Raw genomic sequence first — 14,564 nt, forward strand, 5'->3', positions numbered from 1 at the left:
GCCCGGATGAGGAGCGCCGGCCCGGGGCGTCATCCGCGGGCGCCGGAGCCGCCGCTGCCCGGCCGGCGCGATGAGCGCGGGTGAGCGGGGCCGGGCTGCCCGGCGGGCTCCGGGCGTGCTCCGGAGGGGTTTGGGGGTGCCCGCCGCGGGGCTCGGGCTCCTTGCGGGGAGGCGGAGGCTTTGAGCGGGGCTTGACCCCTCTGCTCGGGGCCCGGAGTGACGCTGCTGTGCGGTCCCTTTGCAGATGATGAGCTGAGCCTGCTGATCATCGTCCTCGACACCAACCCGATCTGGTGGGGGAAGAGGGCGCTGGGAGAGGCTGAGGTACGGCCTTCGGGCGCTGGGACTGCTGATGGCTGTTTCTGGGGGAAATTGTGTCGCTGTTCTTTGACTTCTGAACTGTGCTAATGTTGTCGGCTAAAGCAGGTATAATGGGTGTCGTGATACCTTTTGAAATAGCTGTGCAGCGTCTTGTATTCGTTAGAGCTTTTTTAACAGCAAAAGCTCTTTCTGCATCTTCAAGGGTGTTTTTTTTTTTTTTTTTTTTTAACTGCAGTCATTTCACAGGCTTCTTCTGAATTGCTTCTCTGTAGATGTTACTGTGCTACATCTCTATTCTTTTTTCCCAGCAGTTCACCCTGTCGAAATGCATCGATGCAGTGATGGTGCTGGGAAACTCTCACCTGCTCATGAACCGCACCAACAAACTCGCTGTAATAGCAAGTCACACTCAGGAAAGGTAGAGCTGCTTCTGAACAGTGTAAAGGTTTTGAGTTTCCTGTATCTGCCTCCTGACAAAAAGACTTAGAAGACAGAAGGGAGGTTTAAATAGACTTAAAAATACGCAGAGAGAGAATGGTAGATATGTGTGGAGTGGAACAATTCAAGTGGCAGAAGAAGCTCCCTGTTTAGGGGATATTTTTCCGCCCAGATATTTGTGAGTCTCAGGATCTACCCCCAAGTGCAGCCAAAGAATCTCTTTGCCAGATCTCTTAAGAGATGTCTCAAAGGAGGGAGCTGAATGTGGGGTTTGCTCCAGTTTAAGTTGAAGGTCTTACGTAGCCTCTTTAACGCCTAAAGTATTGAAAGGATTTTAAAATAAACTTCAGAGTATTGTTATCTGCAGCTGATTCATTTATAGCATTGTTTTGTTACATGAATACTTTGTTTTTCCTCTGTTGCAGCCGTTTCCTGTACCCTGGGAAGCGCTGGGCTGCTGCAGATCCCTTCGGAGAGGGAGGCCCTTCCATGGAATCCAATTGCTCCGGCAGCAAGGATGGAAAATATGAATTATTAACAGCAATAAATGATGCAATTGCAGAAGAGATTAAAGACCTCATGACAAAGAGTAAGGAGAAGAAAATTCTAGGGCTTAATAGGCAGAATTGCAAAACATCTGGACTGTCAAGGAGTTGCAGAAATGTCCTCTATTTTCATAATATGATTTTTAATATGCCTTAAGTAGATGAGGTTATTGTGTTTGACACTTCAGGCCTCTGCATTAGTATTATTTGCCAAAGATAAAAATGTGTGGTATTTTGTATTGTTAGATTCAGTAGCTGTTTTTATACATAAAAGTAACATTTGCACTTTTTCTTGTATTGCAGCTGACATGAAGGGCCAGCAAACAGAAACCCTGTTAGCAGGATCACTTGCTAAAGCACTTTGTTGTATCCTTTTGGTCACAGAATCCTCAAAGCCTTTATATGTTCTTAAGACTGTTTCCTATAATGCTCTTACTTTGTTCTTGTTTTGTTATAATACTTAAAATTGAAACATTTGCCTGATAACTGTGGCTTGTGCTTATCAAAATGTGTATTGGCCAAGGTGGTGAGTGTGTGGTGTGGATCCTGGAGTTATTTCCAAAAATGGAATATAGATTTCCTTAATGCCAGCTCTGTAGACATCAACAAGATGGGCAAAGACCTAAAAGGTAACACCTCTTTTCCTGTTTTCAACATTGAGTAAATACTTTTACCTGAATGACAGGTGTAAATGCACATGCACACACAAACAAATATGCATGTTTGGACACATCCCCATTTCCAAAATTGGCACTAATAGGTAGAGGTTTATTTTGATAATTTCAAGTTGCCTAATTAAAAAAAAAAAAAAAAAAGTTAAAGGACTTGATTAATAATCTGTGTCCTTAGGGAGATTTTCTGTTGTGTGCAAATAAACCGTAACTGGAATTTCCTTGGAATAACTGGAGGTTGAGAGGAATTAGTCCATAGATATAGTTTCCACTGGGACTGGAAATAGTTTCATGTAGATATTTGTCTGACCTCTTAGATCTAACATCCAGTATATTCTGAGGTGTGAGCTGCTACAGAATTAAAGGGGTGATGTAAACAATGTGCTGATGCATTTCTCTTTCTTTTTAATACTTAGCCAATCAAGAAATCAAATCAAGGATTCTGGTAAGAACTTCTGCTGTCACAGTTTTCTTTTAATCTTGAAATCCAGTGATACATGTAGGCTGACAAGTCTGAGTTTTTATTTAGGTCATAAAAGCTGCAGAAGACAGCGCATTGCAATACATGAATTTCATGAATGTGATCTTCGCAGCTCAGAAACAGGTGAAGCTGGCCTTTTTTCCATTTCTGTTATCTTTTATTTCTGTGCAAAGATAACACAAATGTTAATTTCTCTCGTGATTACATAATCTGTAGTGCATTTATCTTGGAAACAAGTCATGGCAGTAACACTGACAGGGCTGTGTGAGTCCTGGCTAAATTTGTTTTTCATTCATTTCATGTCTTGCAGAGTATTTTGATTGATGCCTGTGTCTTGGACTCTGACTCAGGTCTTCTACAACAGGTACAGACTTGCTGTTGTTATTTGCCATTTATATTAACTCATAAGTACTTGATGTTAGACAGTTCAATGCATTCTTCAGCTCTTTCCTTGGATCAAGAGTGGGTGTGGAAATATGTTCAGCGGATCTGACAGTTCCATCATGCAAGCTTTGTGCACTACATGGATATTTTAGTTGCCCTGTTAATGTCATCAAACAACAATCTGATCATTGTCTCTGCTTTGCAGGCCTGTGACATTACAGGTGGCATTTATTTGAAAGTGCCCCACATGCCATCCCTTCTGCAGTATTTGTTGGTAAGTCACTTAAAAAACACTTCAGTGTTTTTCGTGTGTCAGATATGAAATATTACTGACTTCACTGATGAGATGAAACAGGAATGACCAACCCAATTCACAAAATACTCCTCTCTATCCATGCAGTGGGTTTTTCTCCCTGATCAAGAGCAGAGATCACAGCTCGTCCTTCCACCTCCTGTTCATGTTGACTACAGAGCTGCCTGCTTCTGTCACCGGAACCTCATTGAAATTGGCTACGTGTGCTCTGTGTGCTTGTCAAGTAAGTTTATAAATATTTAACAGTCCCATTTCTTACATTCCAAGGACCTGTTTTAGTGAAAGCCAATTATTTGATTTTTTTCAGTATTCTGCAACTTCAGTCCTATCTGCAGTACCTGCGAGTAAGTGTTTATTCTTTGTATTTCAAGGGTGGGTGTGGGAATATGTTCAGTGATTCTGACAGTTGCTTTTCCATATTTTTTTTCCAGGACTGCTTTCAAAATATCATTGCCACCTGTCATGAAAGCAAAGAAGAAGAAATTAAAGGTAGCTGCATAGTAACATTATGTAAATACATTATTACCTCCTCCAGTAATTCCATGAAATGGAACCTACTTGAGAAACTGATGGCACTTTTTCTTGGACGTGAAAGAGAGCTATATGCAGTGCTATTGTTTCTTAGGGGATAAATATTTAAAATGTATGTCTTCTATGCAGCCTGTTAAGTAACAAATCACTGTATTACCATGTAATCCTGCTGTTTTAGATACTAATTCTTAACTGTAAGAGGAACCAGAAGTTATATCCTGGTAAAGAGACACAGCCTGGGAATTTGAGGGTATTCTGGCCACTCCAAAGTTTCACACCTCCGAGTTATTTTTGAAGTCAGGAAAGCTTTGATTCTTTCTATATGTTGGTGTAAAGTTAAGAATGACCATTTCAAGTGTATAGGATCGGAATGGCAGTGCTGTGTTGTGAAGGGACTTCAGCTTCTTACTAGCAGTATGAGCCATCATTTTCAAGACGGTTTGTGAGCCAATTGGGGAAAAAAAAAAGATGCTAATTGCCTTGCATGTGCACTCACATATTCCTGTGACTGTACTGTCCTTGTGGTATTTCTTTCTTAATTTGGTATCTTTTCATTTGTGAAGGAAAAGGCCTCCCTTTGTTTAAAATAACATCAATAAATGCAGACTAGCTGGTTAGTCTTCAAGGTTTTATTTTGAAACTGGAGAACAAGAAATGTAGCTGTCATATGATAACAGGCACACTTCTTGTTTTTAGTATGTGAGTTTCCATCTGATATGTGACGAGAACAAAGACTTTTGGATTAGTGTCTTTTTTGGCAGGAAGGACTGCTGTGTACTTCTGAACGTCACTTTCATTTAAAGGAACAAACAGGATCTCCTTCTAAAGAGAACTATGTAATTTGGTAGTTTAACCTTTCTCATGAAAGGACTAGAGAGGATTTTTTTTTTCCACATAGAAAACGAGTTATTTTTTCCTTCCCAGTGTGTATACAGGAATTTGTCAGGTCTTGATATTCACATCAGGTTTTGTCACTGTAACAGCTGCAGTGCCAGTTTTTTCTGGGCTTGCCAACATAACAAGGCAAGTTTTTTTTTGTTGAAAAAAACCCATTTTGTGTGAAGGCTGTATTTATAATTTACGTTGTATAAAACTTTTGTAATAAAGACTGTCTCTTTTTCAAATGTGGTCAGATATTGCTTTGATAATTAAGGGTGAACTACATGATTTTCTTGGAGTTCTGTTGTTTCAGTCCCATGGTGTGATGTGACTGACAATGCGTGAGGGAGGACAGGACCAGGTGGAATCAGGGAAGATGCTGAGGGACAGACACGTCTGGGATTGTCACCGAAAAACAGAAAATAAAACTCTCTAACCAGTTTGTAAGCTTAGAAAATCAACACTATTTTATTCATTGAGGTAGATGGGAACTGCTCCGTAAAACATACATCAGGTATGAAAACGTAGCTATTTATGCATTCTAGCAAACAAAGGGATTAGTGTTTATTTGCTACAAGTTACATACTTCTCTTATTAATTAGTTCCCTAATCCCTATTGGTTAATCACTCACTTCTCTTTCTAATTAGTCCACATACTCAGTTTCTCTCCTTTTGGGTTTGGGGGTTTCTTGAGTCACTAGTCTCCTTACCGGAATTACCTTTTACCTGCTCGGATCTGATTTCAGCACAATTACTGAGCTGGTTTTATTAGCTTCTTCCTTAACTTGGCCAGATGTCCTCGTGGTCCACAAATTCTGCATTCCTTCACGTTCATAATACTACCTCCCTCTCCCCAAACCATGCTAACACGCCGCCCCGGGTCTGAGAGCCCTAAACTTTATTTATTTTTTTTTTCCCTCATACACTTAGAGCTCGTTTAGCTTTAGCTTTGTTAGCGTTCTTCGCTTTGTTCGTTTGTGACCGGCCCACGGTTTAGAGCTGCCCCGTCACACCTTTGTTCCCCGGGCCCCTTCCCCGCGAGGCGGCGGCGCCCCGCCCTCCTCGCCCGCGAGGCGGCGGCGCCCCGCCCTCCTCGCCCGCGAGGCGGCGGCGCCCCGCCCTCCTCGCCCGCGAGGCGGCGGCGCCCCGCCCTCCTCGCCCGCGAGGCGGCGGCGCCCCGCCCTCCTCGCCCGCGAGGCGGCGGCGCCCCGCCCTCCTCGCCCGCGAGGCGGCGGCGCCCCGCCCTCCTCGCCCGCGAGGCGGCGGCGCCCCGCCCTCCTCGCCCGCGAGGCGGCGGCGCCCCGCCCTCCTCGCCCGCGAGGCGGCGGCGCCCCGCCCTCCTCGCCCGCGAGGCGGCGGCGCCCCGCCCTCCTCGCCCGCGAGGCGGCGGCGCCCCGCCCTCCTCGCCCGCGAGGCGGCGGCGCCCCGCCCTCCTCGCCCGCGAGGCGGCGGCGCCCCGCCCTCCTCGCCCGCGAGGCGGCGGCGCCCCGCCCTCCTCGCCCGCGAGGCGGCGGCCGCCTTCCCGCCCTCCTCGCCCGCGAGGCGCCTTCCCGCCCTCCGCGTTGCCATGGCGTCGCTTCCCGCCCTCCGCGTCGCCATGGCGCCGCGCTGGCGCTGCAAGATGGCGGCCGAGGGGCCGCCGTAGCGCTATGTGGGCTGTGGGCTTCGGGGCGCTGCTGCTGCTGCTGTTGCGGGCGGCTCCGTGCTCCGGGGACAGCGGTGGGTCAGGGCGTGAGCGGCCGCAGGGAATGGCGGCCTCCGGGGACAGCGAGGGACGGGCGGGGATGTGGGGACGGCGGTCGGCCCGCGGCGGGATCTGAGGGGAGGCGGCGCAGACCCTGAGGGTTCCCCAAGGCTCGGTCTTGGGCGCCCTTTCCCAAACCCGAACGTGCCGTGGAGTTTCTGCCGCTGCTCAGCACAGAGAGGGAGGGTGGAGCAGTTTATGGCAAAGTCTGGAAAGAAAAATGCAGTGAAACTCCCAATCCCGACCCCTAAACTTGACACTGCGTCCACATGCCGAAGGCAGCAGCCGCAGTTCCTGGATCGCAGGTAGCGGGACATCCCTGGCACAATTCCTGGCCCCCCAAAATTAAAAAGTGTAAGCTCAAGTCAGCAGGAAATGCTGAACATGGTGTTTCCTGAGCTCTGTAGTATCTGCGTGGGCTGGCAGTGCTATAACGTTATTTTACTGCTTGTTTACTGGGCATCTTCACACATGTAAACTTGTGGCACAGAAAGCTACACCCACTCCTCCAGCACTTGTAAGGATGGAAATACAGCCGTGTACTAGGCATTACATTATATTTTTCTTCTGTCTTACCTTTTTCAATCAACTTGTTTCTTTCTTTCTCTTTTTTTTTTAGTCTTTCAGCCTTCCTTTATTCATATGTCAGGACCCAGAGTCAATTCATTTTTTCTTGGCAATTCTTCAGGAGTTAATTTTTCTATAATTTTAAGTCCTAGAGATGCAGAGACAGGTAAGAACACTTCAAGCCCCTTTCCCCATGTAAATAAACACGTTTGATTTGTTAATGTTTTTTGACACAAAAATTACTAGAGAAATGGTAATGCATGTCATTTAGTGTCTTAATAGTTACAGAAACAGGAATTTCAGACATTCCTGTGATTAACCCCTTAGTTCTGAGTTGGTTCCATGTCAGCTGGCCCTGAGGGTGTACCTGAAGGCACAAGAGGAGTTTAAATGTACTTCTCATTTCCCAGTCTTTCCTAAGTGACCCTGGAATACCTTTAAAATGTTTATTTTGTTATAGGAAAATTGCAACTTGCAAATTGCAGCGGAAGTAAAAGAGCTGGAGATTGGAATTTGGATGTAACCCCTGGTGTGGTATGTAAAATACTGATTCTTCTGTTATTCCACTTCGTTCCAACTGCTCTCTCAGAAGCTGATGAATGGTATAGACAAGAGCAATTTAATACAAGCCATCAGAGCTGTCAAACTTTATCTTGTTTTTTTTTTTTTTTTTTCCAGGACACTTCCAAGGTGACTGTAAGCCTCACCAGACCTCTGGAGCTGTGTTTGCCCAATGCCACCGAGTGCTGCCCCTCACCTCTGTGCATGGTGGAAACACTCCAGGTTTTAGCTTGCCGTGGCTCAGTGGTGCTGGCACAGCTCCTGATTCAAGCTGAAATATTTGCCAACTCTTCCTTTGCAGGAAATGTGTCAGGTAAGTGCTAAAGAAAAAAAATGGCCTTTTGGCTGTTCTTTTCTTTTCTGTATGGAAAAATCAGGGTTTGGGCAGCAATAAGAGATACTGAGCTAACAGTGGAATTTAGACATGATACCTCCATCATTTCACAGAATTTAACAGAATAAACTGCTGTGTGCACGGTCTTTTCGTTTGGATTTCAGTCCACTAAATCTGATTTTCTCTTCTGCTTCTGTTACAGAAAATGCAACTATCATCCCAAACCAGGCATTTAAGCCCTTGGGCTCTTGTCCTTGTAACTTAACAGCTGGAGCTTGTGATGTTCGTTGTTGCTGTGATCTGGTACTTATTTCTTATTAAACATTGATTAAGGGTTTTTAAAGTTTCTAGACTCTCTTGTCTGTGGGGAGAGAGAGGTACTGAGTGCTTCAGACTAGAGGGACCAGAGGGCATGTTTGAATATTCCAGTATTTCTAAAAGTAAATATGTTCTCTCTGCAAAGTTGCTCGGTTTATCTGTAAGTTTGGCTTTAAATTGCCAAAGGTCTTGCAATTACCTTGCTAAAGGTGACCATACTTTTCCCTTTCAGGAGTGTGCAGCAGACTTGCAGCAGTTATTCAGTGGATCGTGTTTCACTGGAGTGTTTGGTGGGGATGTAAACCCACCTTATGATCAGCTGTGCTCTTCCCAGTCAATGGAATACACCCCTGAGTGGTTTCCCTTCCTTTGTGTTCAGTCTTCTCTTGACAACACACCATTTCTTGGTTATTTTTATCATGGCTCTACGTAAGTCTTAAGAAAATTTAATTTCTCATCACACTCTCCTCGCACTCATTACGCAACCAAAAATAGAACCTGTCTTTATAATTAAAGTTACTTTGAAATTAGGGTTTTAGGGTGTAAACCTTAGATGCAAGTGGAGAAATATTATTGGTAGTTTATAAGAGCAGGGGATATGAAAGCAAACCTGGAATTATTTGTGTGAGGTAAAGAGTAAAGTTTAATTTTTAAACTTGTTTGCAGCTCTACACCCAAAGTTCCTTCCTTTGAGATTCCTCTACAAACTTCTCCTGGGAAACCTTTCACTGGTTACAGAGAAGGAGATCCAATTATAACAGAAGAAGATGAGTATTTTACTGTTCCCCAGGTAATCAGTTGGTGCTTATGAGCTTTTAATTCCTCTTGGTTTGTTTGGAACTCCCTGCATCACATTCCTTATGGCTTTGCATCCAATTTCAGCAGCCTGATGTTGGGAAGCGGTGGGGTGTATTTGTCACCAAAAAACCCTCAACCAACCAACCAAAAAACCCAAAACAAAACCACAAAGTCATTATCTAAAGTAAATATTATCCTTCCTCATCCCCTTGCCCATCCCTGCAACAGGTAATGCATTTTGGAGACACTTGTTGGTTATAATTATTTTCACAAATGAAGTCATGGTGTACACTGAAACCACTTTTAAAGCCATGCTTTTAAAATGTCATCCTCTCTCTTGCCAGAGGCTGAGGTGTTTCTATAACATCAGACAGCTTCCTTGTCAAAGTGTTATGTGTGGCTGTGGTGCACATGTGGGGCATTTTACTAACAAGTAATTTTCAGATGAAAAGCAAATCCTTTTTTCTGTGAACCACCCGCAGCAATCCATGGCTGGCCAGTGTGTTGGGAATGCTCCCGTGGCCTATCTCCACAACTTTGAGGTCAAGTGCCTGACCAATTTGGAGTCTTACAAGGAAGGCCTGCCCCATGACGTGAGGATAAACAGTGGCACTGCAGGTATGCTGCAGAAATCCAGGCAGGAATGTGTTCCATGTTTCTCAGAGCTGCTGGGACAGAACAAACCCAAGGGCTGTTGGCACAGTCGCTAAATGTAATGTCTGTGTTGTCTGGTGGCCGTAGTTCAGCGTTTGGGGATGTTCTGTTCCTGTTTCTCATGATCTTCTAGCACGTGTCCCACTGTTTCCCAAGATTTAGGAAGTAAGAAATAATGGGATGGGCCTTTGCTTCCCATTTACCTGTTCCTGGTGACTCATTTTCAGACTCTTGCAGAGCCCTTTTTCTGTCAGGAGGGTGCAGCATCAGCTTTTTAGAGTTAGTGAGAAGTGGTTACTCTGCATTACAAAAGCCTGTACTTAGGAAGAGTCATTCTGGAGTTTGAGATCATGTGATTACCAGCATAAACATATTTTATGCTCCATAATTGTCTAATTTTGTTAGTCTATATTACCTCTGTAAGACCCACAGATAATTAGCTGTGCTTTCAAAGTACATAAACAGTCTGGGTCCTTACCAAAATTAGTTTTCTAAATAATTTCCTACTCAGTTTTCTTAACAACAAGGATTGCACCTTGGGTGTGAAAACAGAAGTCTTTGTTTGTTTTTTGTTCTCAGACTTCATCCAGCAAAATGTTGTCTATAGAGCCATCACTGAGAGGGGCAAATTCATCACTGAAAGTGGTAGGTCTCTTCCATTTAAATAATGTTTCTTACTTAACCTGGATTGTATATGAAATAGATTATTTTGATATCTAAAATGTTTACCTGCTGCAATTCTTAGGAGGAATTTTTATGCTATCTAAGACTGAAAAAGTAAACTGCAAAGCAGGAAGTATTTAATTGACTCCAGTTCATCATAGTTGGTCAGGAAATCAGGTTCCTTACCTCGCTTACACGGGGAATTGCACTATTGCACATTGAAACAGTAAAATAAATTCTCAAAAAGATGAATGTTGTAATTTCCAGAATTTTGCCAAGGTTTTAATGTGTTCTTTCTCAGCTGCATTTCTAATTAGAATGCTTTTCATTATGACCTTTTCTCTTTTTTTTCCTTCTGCCAGAAAACCTTCTTGCTGCTGAGGTTCTGTGTCAAAATGTAACTTTTGCAGAACATTATAAATTCATTTGGAAAGACAAGAACATTGAGCAAGTAAATGTCACTGTCTTCCTTGGAAGCTTATGTGATGGAGGTACCATGACATTTCTTTTATGATTTTTGATTTATTTCTTTGTGTTCTGTGTGGAAATTCTGTGATAGAATCTCTTATTTACTAATTCTTCTTAAAAATAATTTCCCTTGAACTCCAGAAAGAAAAGTAGGGGACTGATTTCCATTAATTACGTTAATTTGAATCTTCTGTCACTAATGAAAGACAGAAGTTTATGCCCTACATAGAACATATATTTTGCTAATTTACTGATTTAAAAGTCATATTTTTTTCCTTTCACCAGAAATCCTGACACAGAGATTCACTGTTGAATTTCTAAGTTTAAACACTACTAATGGAGAGGAACTGTTTGAGAATCCAGGTATTAATACTTTATTTTGCCTCTAAAAAGTTAAAAAAAAAATAAAATCGTACTGTACAGATTCTTATCAGTGATTACATTTTATATTTCTTTTGTACTTCTTTATGTTGCCAACCTTCACCTTCCTGCCTTACTGCCCTGCCAATAGCAGTGAGTGGTTCTTGGGCTTTGGTTCCATAGATATTGATTATTTAAAGCGAGGCCATTCCCACTGTAATGGAAATGTCTTGTCATTTATTTCAAGATTGATGACATTTCAAACAATGCTAATGCTTATGGATTCTACAGTGTTCTTAATTTACCTTTCTCTGTTCAGGGTATCAAGTTGGAAAACCAGTGAGAGCTGCAAACCTGAATGCTTCTGATCCTCTTGGAAGCCTAAACATTTGGCAGCCAGGTAATGGCTTGTGAGGTTGCAACTTCAGTTGTAGTTAATGCTAAAATGTTGGAGCTTTATTTGGGTTTTGGATTTTTTAAAAACATATTTTAGTTAAAAAACTCTGCCAGATTTTGCTTTTCTTTCCCAAACTTTCAAAGGTCATTCTTTCTTGGAAAATTGAATGGACTTGTGTCTGGTTTTGAACTCTGCCAGGCTGAGTTTGCATTCTAATGTTTTGCACAAAATTGAAAACTGGAGATCTGAAGTAAGTAAGATGTTTTCATTTCACAGCTGGCAGAGGTTTATGTGCATCAGCAACTTACAGACCAGTTCTGTTTGGAGTAGACTCATACTCTGGGTGCATTCTAGAAGTTGATATTAATGAAGATTGCAGCCTCTTAAGGTGAATTGTTTATCCCTGCTTCATCCCTCTTGTTGATTGTTATGTGACTGTCTACAAGTGCCTCCCATCAGCACTGGTACTTTCTTTTTAAATATTCATGGGTGTGTTTCAGCTTTCTGTGGTTAATAGTCTCACTTCTGTTTTTGATGGGAAATCGTAATAATGGTTTCACTCTCTACTCAAATGGGGGATTGTGTTGGCTGCGATATTTTGCCGTTTCTTCCCTTCAATAGTTCAAGTTTATTTTTGTTGTGCGATGACATCTTTCAGATGCAACTGACCTTAAGATACAGTAATATTGAAACCCAGAGTGGTAAGAGAGTGCAGATTTACATTCTGTGTGATGTTACATTCTTGCTTTGCAGAGGAAATGTGACTGAGAAATTGAATGCATTAATACAAGCTACTCACGTTGGAAAGAGGGACAATTCCAGTTACAGTGATCTAAATGACTGGGTGGAAATTATACGTAAGTGAGCCTTGTGTTGTTCTCTGTAGTCTAAATATGCCCATAAAGTAAATAAAGCATGTCAAAAGAAATCCAAATTGTAATTTCAAATTACTTCTTTGGGTGTTTTTTATAGAGAGAAACATTTTTAATGTGTTCCTGTGTGACAGTTACCAGCACTTCATTGGGCTATGAGAATAACCTAATTATGGAATAGATAATGTTTTCCATAACATTTACATTTAAATCTCTCCATTCTCCTTCATAGGTCTTGATCCATTTAGTTCTAATATGAGCACTGGAGGCTTAAAAGGCATTTGTCCAGATATTCCTGCAAACCTGAATATTCACATAATCTTTGCTAAAGTGGGAGCAGTGCACGGGATTCCCCAGCAGCAGATTCTTGCTGTGCAGATCAGGTAAAGTGAGTTGTGTCTCTGGCTGTCTGACAAATAAATGCTTCATTTTGAGCCTTGCTTACCTAACATATCCCAAATTAATTTTACAAACAAAAAGGGTGGCTTTTGGTGCTGATTTTTTTACATGCCTTTCACTTTGCAACCCCAGATTCCTTTGATCACAACCAAGTTAGCCTTTCTCCCTCTGAAATGAAAATGAAAGAAAAAAAATAATGATTAAAAGCAGATAATCTTTATACTTCACTGAAATATTAAATGAAACATACGATGCTGCCAGCAGCAAGCATACACAGGGCATTCCATCAGGAGTCACGTGGTGGAAGCAACAAGAGTGTCCTGTGTTCTGGCTTACCCCATTGCAGAGCTCTTGGGCGCTGTGCTAAATGCTTTATTCTTTCCTGAAACAGGGAATTTTCACTCTGCAAACACTTCCAACAAGTCAATCCCTGTCAAATAAGTGGGATTCTGTTCTGTTTCACCTCATTTCCAGACTGTGCAAGTTCTCCCCTTGTACAATGTGGAAAATCCAGGGATTATCAACCTCCTCATAAATACTGTGTGTTTCTTTTGTCCTTTCCTGCTTGTGTTCAGGGTCTAAACTTCCCTTCCCAGCCCTCAAGTAATAGTTATTATGCTTTTTGTTACAGTTACTCAACAGTCTTATGGCAGTTCCAGTGCGGGCTTGGCTGCAAAAACACCCTCAGCTTTCTTCCCATCACAGCTTCTGTTCAGTTCATTGAAGTCCCAGCTCAGCCACCCCTTCCAGTGACAAGGTAATTTTGGTAAAAAACATTGCTAACCTCCCATTGTGTTCAGCAGGTGTAATGTGAATTGCACTGACCAAAAGGTTCCTTTTTTCCAGGTATCAGAAGCTTTATGCAGAGTTTGACTGCAATCGAAATGAGGTGTGCTGGCCTCAACTCCTTTATCCACTGACACGCTTTTACACAGGTAAAATTATAAGCAATTGTGTATGAACAAATTATAAACAATTATAAACATGCCACAAAGCATGAAAGGCCGTATTTCTTGGAAACATAGATGTGGGGAGTTTAGTCTGAAAGAATGCTTTTGCATACACTTCAGTCTGTATCTTTGGGTGGTTGTATAAACTAAAATTTAGCTCTCACATGCTTACACTTTCTGTTTTGTTTTGTTTTTTCCAGGAGAACCATATTCCCAGAGTCTTGCTAAAGGCCTGTTTCTGGCATTTCTAGTTTTACTTGCAGCAATTATGAGCAACCCTTGGTTTTCTAAATTATGGAACAGATAGGTCAAAATTATGGAGAAACATTCTTGGATTTTGTAGACAATTTATGTAAACATTAAAAGATACATAAAATCAGTACTTCTACAGCATACAGAAAATGGCTGTTACATAAACCAAAAGGTAATAAATTATTTTTAAGCTCTAGACTCTGTGTTTGGAGTAGCAAAGTGCAGAGTTGACTTCAAGAAGGCGGCGAGTCCAGCCCTGAGGCTGCAGTGGGGTTGGGATTGTCCTCATGGATGGACTCTTGTCCTCTCAAGCTGGTTCTCTTTTGGAGTACAAGCTCCTCTTGACAGTTAAATCCCTCGTGCCCACCTATTTTTGGAGCAGTGGGCAGACTTCTCACACTTCTGAGAAGACACAACCCTTCAGCTGTTCTCATATTAATCTGAAATTCTCTTTTCCAGTTAATGCTTTGCACTGGCAACCTGCTGTGTCTGTGTGCAGGGTGCAGAGAGCATCTACTCATTGTCCTTAGCTGATGAAATCCAACATTTGGGATTTTCTTGTGGCTTGGATGGGCCACAAAGTTGAGGAGAGGACTGGAGCAGTTCTGCTATGAGGACAGGCTACAGCTGGGGATGTTCAGCCTGGAGAAAAGGTGGTGTGGAG

General features: G+C 42.6%; 2 protein-coding genes across 3 annotated transcripts; both read left to right on the forward strand.

Moving 5' to 3' along the window:
* GTF2H3 (general transcription factor IIH subunit 3) lies at positions 1-4,808 on the forward strand. 2 transcript variants are annotated; one of them, XM_066199329.1, is made up of 13 exons: positions 1-80; positions 245-324; positions 630-739; positions 1,185-1,348; positions 1,608-1,670; positions 1,904-1,933; positions 2,392-2,420; positions 2,505-2,579; positions 2,767-2,820; positions 3,046-3,114; positions 3,241-3,376; positions 3,461-3,497; positions 3,585-4,808. In XM_066199329.1, exons 1-13 carry the CDS (start codon positions 71-73, stop codon positions 3,652-3,654), a joined length of 927 nt encoding a protein of 308 aa, XP_066055426.1. In that variant the 5' UTR covers positions 1-70; the 3' UTR covers positions 3,655-4,808. The 2 variants fall into 2 exon arrangements, with proteins under 2 accessions (XP_066055426.1, XP_066055427.1); XM_066199330.1 differs by having other exon boundaries at positions 633-739.
* A 1,369-nt stretch (positions 4,809-6,177) lies between these two features.
* TCTN2 (tectonic family member 2) lies at positions 6,178-14,096 on the forward strand. The gene is made up of 18 exons (XM_066199862.1): positions 6,178-6,282; positions 6,927-7,040; positions 7,335-7,408; positions 7,553-7,748; positions 7,972-8,072; positions 8,320-8,516; positions 8,754-8,877; positions 9,368-9,503; positions 10,119-10,184; positions 10,565-10,693; positions 10,956-11,033; positions 11,350-11,430; positions 11,704-11,815; positions 12,181-12,284; positions 12,532-12,682; positions 13,330-13,455; positions 13,545-13,633; positions 13,849-14,096. The coding sequence occupies exons 1-18, from the start codon at positions 6,213-6,215 to the stop codon at positions 13,953-13,955; spliced, it is 2,055 nt and encodes a 684-aa protein (XP_066055959.1). The 5' UTR covers positions 6,178-6,212; the 3' UTR covers positions 13,956-14,096.
* The last annotated feature ends 468 nt before the right edge of the window (positions 14,097-14,564 follow it).

The sequence above is a fragment of the Chamaea fasciata genome, unplaced genomic scaffold (assembly GCF_029207755.1).
Source record: "Chamaea fasciata isolate MVZ Bird 193981 ecotype frontalis unplaced genomic scaffold, bChaFas1.0.hap1 SCAF_18, whole genome shotgun sequence".
Classification (NCBI taxonomy): domain Eukaryota; kingdom Metazoa; phylum Chordata; class Aves; order Passeriformes; family Sylviidae; genus Chamaea; species Chamaea fasciata.

Coding starts and splice junctions, on each gene's coding strand:
- GTF2H3 (XM_066199329.1), top strand. Junction 740..1,184: donor GCAAGTCACACTCAGGAAAG/GTAGAGCTGCTT, acceptor CCTCTGTTGCAG/CCGTTTCCTGTACCCTGGGA. Junction 2,421..2,504: donor AAATCAAATCAAGGATTCTG/GTAAGAACTTCT, acceptor GTTTTTATTTAG/GTCATAAAAGCTGCAGAAGA.
- TCTN2 (XM_066199862.1), top strand. CDS start 6,213: ATGTGGGCTGTGGGCTTCGGGGCGCTGCTGCTGCTGCTGTTGCGGGCG. Junction 9,504..10,118: donor GATAAACAGTGGCACTGCAG/GTATGCTGCAGA, acceptor TTTTGTTCTCAG/ACTTCATCCAGCAAAATGTT. Junction 13,634..13,848: donor ACTGACACGCTTTTACACAG/GTAAAATTATAA, acceptor TGTTTTTTCCAG/GAGAACCATATTCCCAGAGT.